Source organism: Belonocnema kinseyi, chromosome 10 (genome assembly GCF_010883055.1).
Source record: "Belonocnema kinseyi isolate 2016_QV_RU_SX_M_011 chromosome 10, B_treatae_v1, whole genome shotgun sequence".
In the NCBI taxonomy this organism is placed as follows: domain Eukaryota; kingdom Metazoa; phylum Arthropoda; class Insecta; order Hymenoptera; family Cynipidae; genus Belonocnema; species Belonocnema kinseyi.
This window is the reverse complement of record NC_046666.1, coordinates 72,442,644-72,443,897: the sequence shown is the minus strand read 5'-3', so window position 1 is coordinate 72,443,897 and position 1,254 is coordinate 72,442,644. Positions and strand designations below refer to the sequence as shown.

Sequence of the window (1,254 nt, the reverse complement as noted above, 5' to 3'; positions counted from 1 at the left end):
AATTTCCCTAGGAGCATTTAGAGGAGCGATATTAAGGTGAATGCCGTAGGAATGACAGAGATGGTAATAAAGCACTCTTAGTGCCGCATTGTGCCTTTGAATCTTTTCAAATTTTCAGATATTTTTTTCAACATTTTTTAAATTTATAATTATCTTTTTAAATAATTCTAATTTTTCCTATTTTTTTAATTCTGTGAAACTAGCTGGAAAATATTTTTTTTCATGGAATATAATTAATTAAAAATGTAAAGAAATCTTTTTATGTACACTTTTTATCTTCATTTCATTAAAAATTTTATTATCAATTAATAAAGTTGCAAGAACTTTAAGTTTTTCTTATAAATTTTAATTTAAAGTACCGTAATAATAATTAACTGATTTAATGCTTTCACGATTATTTGTTATAATGAAAAGGAATGTACCTGAAGTTCTGAACGTTCAAATGAACGAAATATTTTCCCCCATTTCCATTTTGCCAATAAATATTGTTTCAAATGTAATAAAAAATATATACAGTATAATTCTGTTCCAATAATAAATTATTTCCAATCTAAGTAAACCAACATTTTAGCACTTTTTTTGTTTATAAAGTCATCAGTAAAAAATTTCGTTCATTTGAACATTCAGAACTTCAAGCACATAAAAAGGAGGTGTTTCAGGTTTCAATCGTGTGCAAAACATTTGATTATAAATTATTAAACTATTGAAATCTTTTTAAGGTGAATGATTTTGATCCTTGGGCTGTTGTCGTATCGTGTATCGTATTTGTGAAAAATGTGTATTTTCATGGTTTGTAGAAGAAAAAATTAGAATTAAGAACAAAGAGTTTAATATCTGCATTAATTTAAAAAAAAGTACATTTTAAAGAAAAATTTCGATAACTTTTTGATATTAATGTACGTCATTAGCTTTAAGATTTAAAATAATCATAACTTTGTCAAAACGGAATTTCAACAAAAAGGAGCTTTTGATGGATTTAGAAAGAAATCTAACAACTCTTATTTTTTATCAATAGGGAATTTAGCGCTAATTTAATGCCTTATTGCCAAATTTAATGCTCTACATGTAAACAAAAAAATCGGTGGTCATGATAGCTTAACGTTAAGATAGCAGAACCACACATAGTAAAAAATTTAATTTTCAACATTTCTTTGCTCTATAATTTAGAGCTCACTTAATGCCCTATTGTCAAATTAAATGCTCCGCAATTTTTTGAAAAAACCTGTGGTCATGCCAGCTTAACGTTAACCTAGC

General features: G+C 26.2%; 1 protein-coding gene across 1 annotated transcript in view; it reads left to right on the top strand.

Annotated features, from left to right (window-relative positions):
• LOC117181198 (kinesin-like protein KIN-7L) overlaps positions 1-1,024 on the top strand; it is a 5,340-nt gene extending 4,316 nt beyond the window's left edge. Inside the window, exon 5 of the mRNA XM_033373764.1 lies at positions 1,016-1,024. Coding sequence (XP_033229655.1) covers positions 1,016-1,024 — 9 coding nt within the window. The remainder of the gene's footprint in view (positions 1-1,015) is intronic.
• Positions 1,025-1,254: the final 230 nt, after the last annotated feature.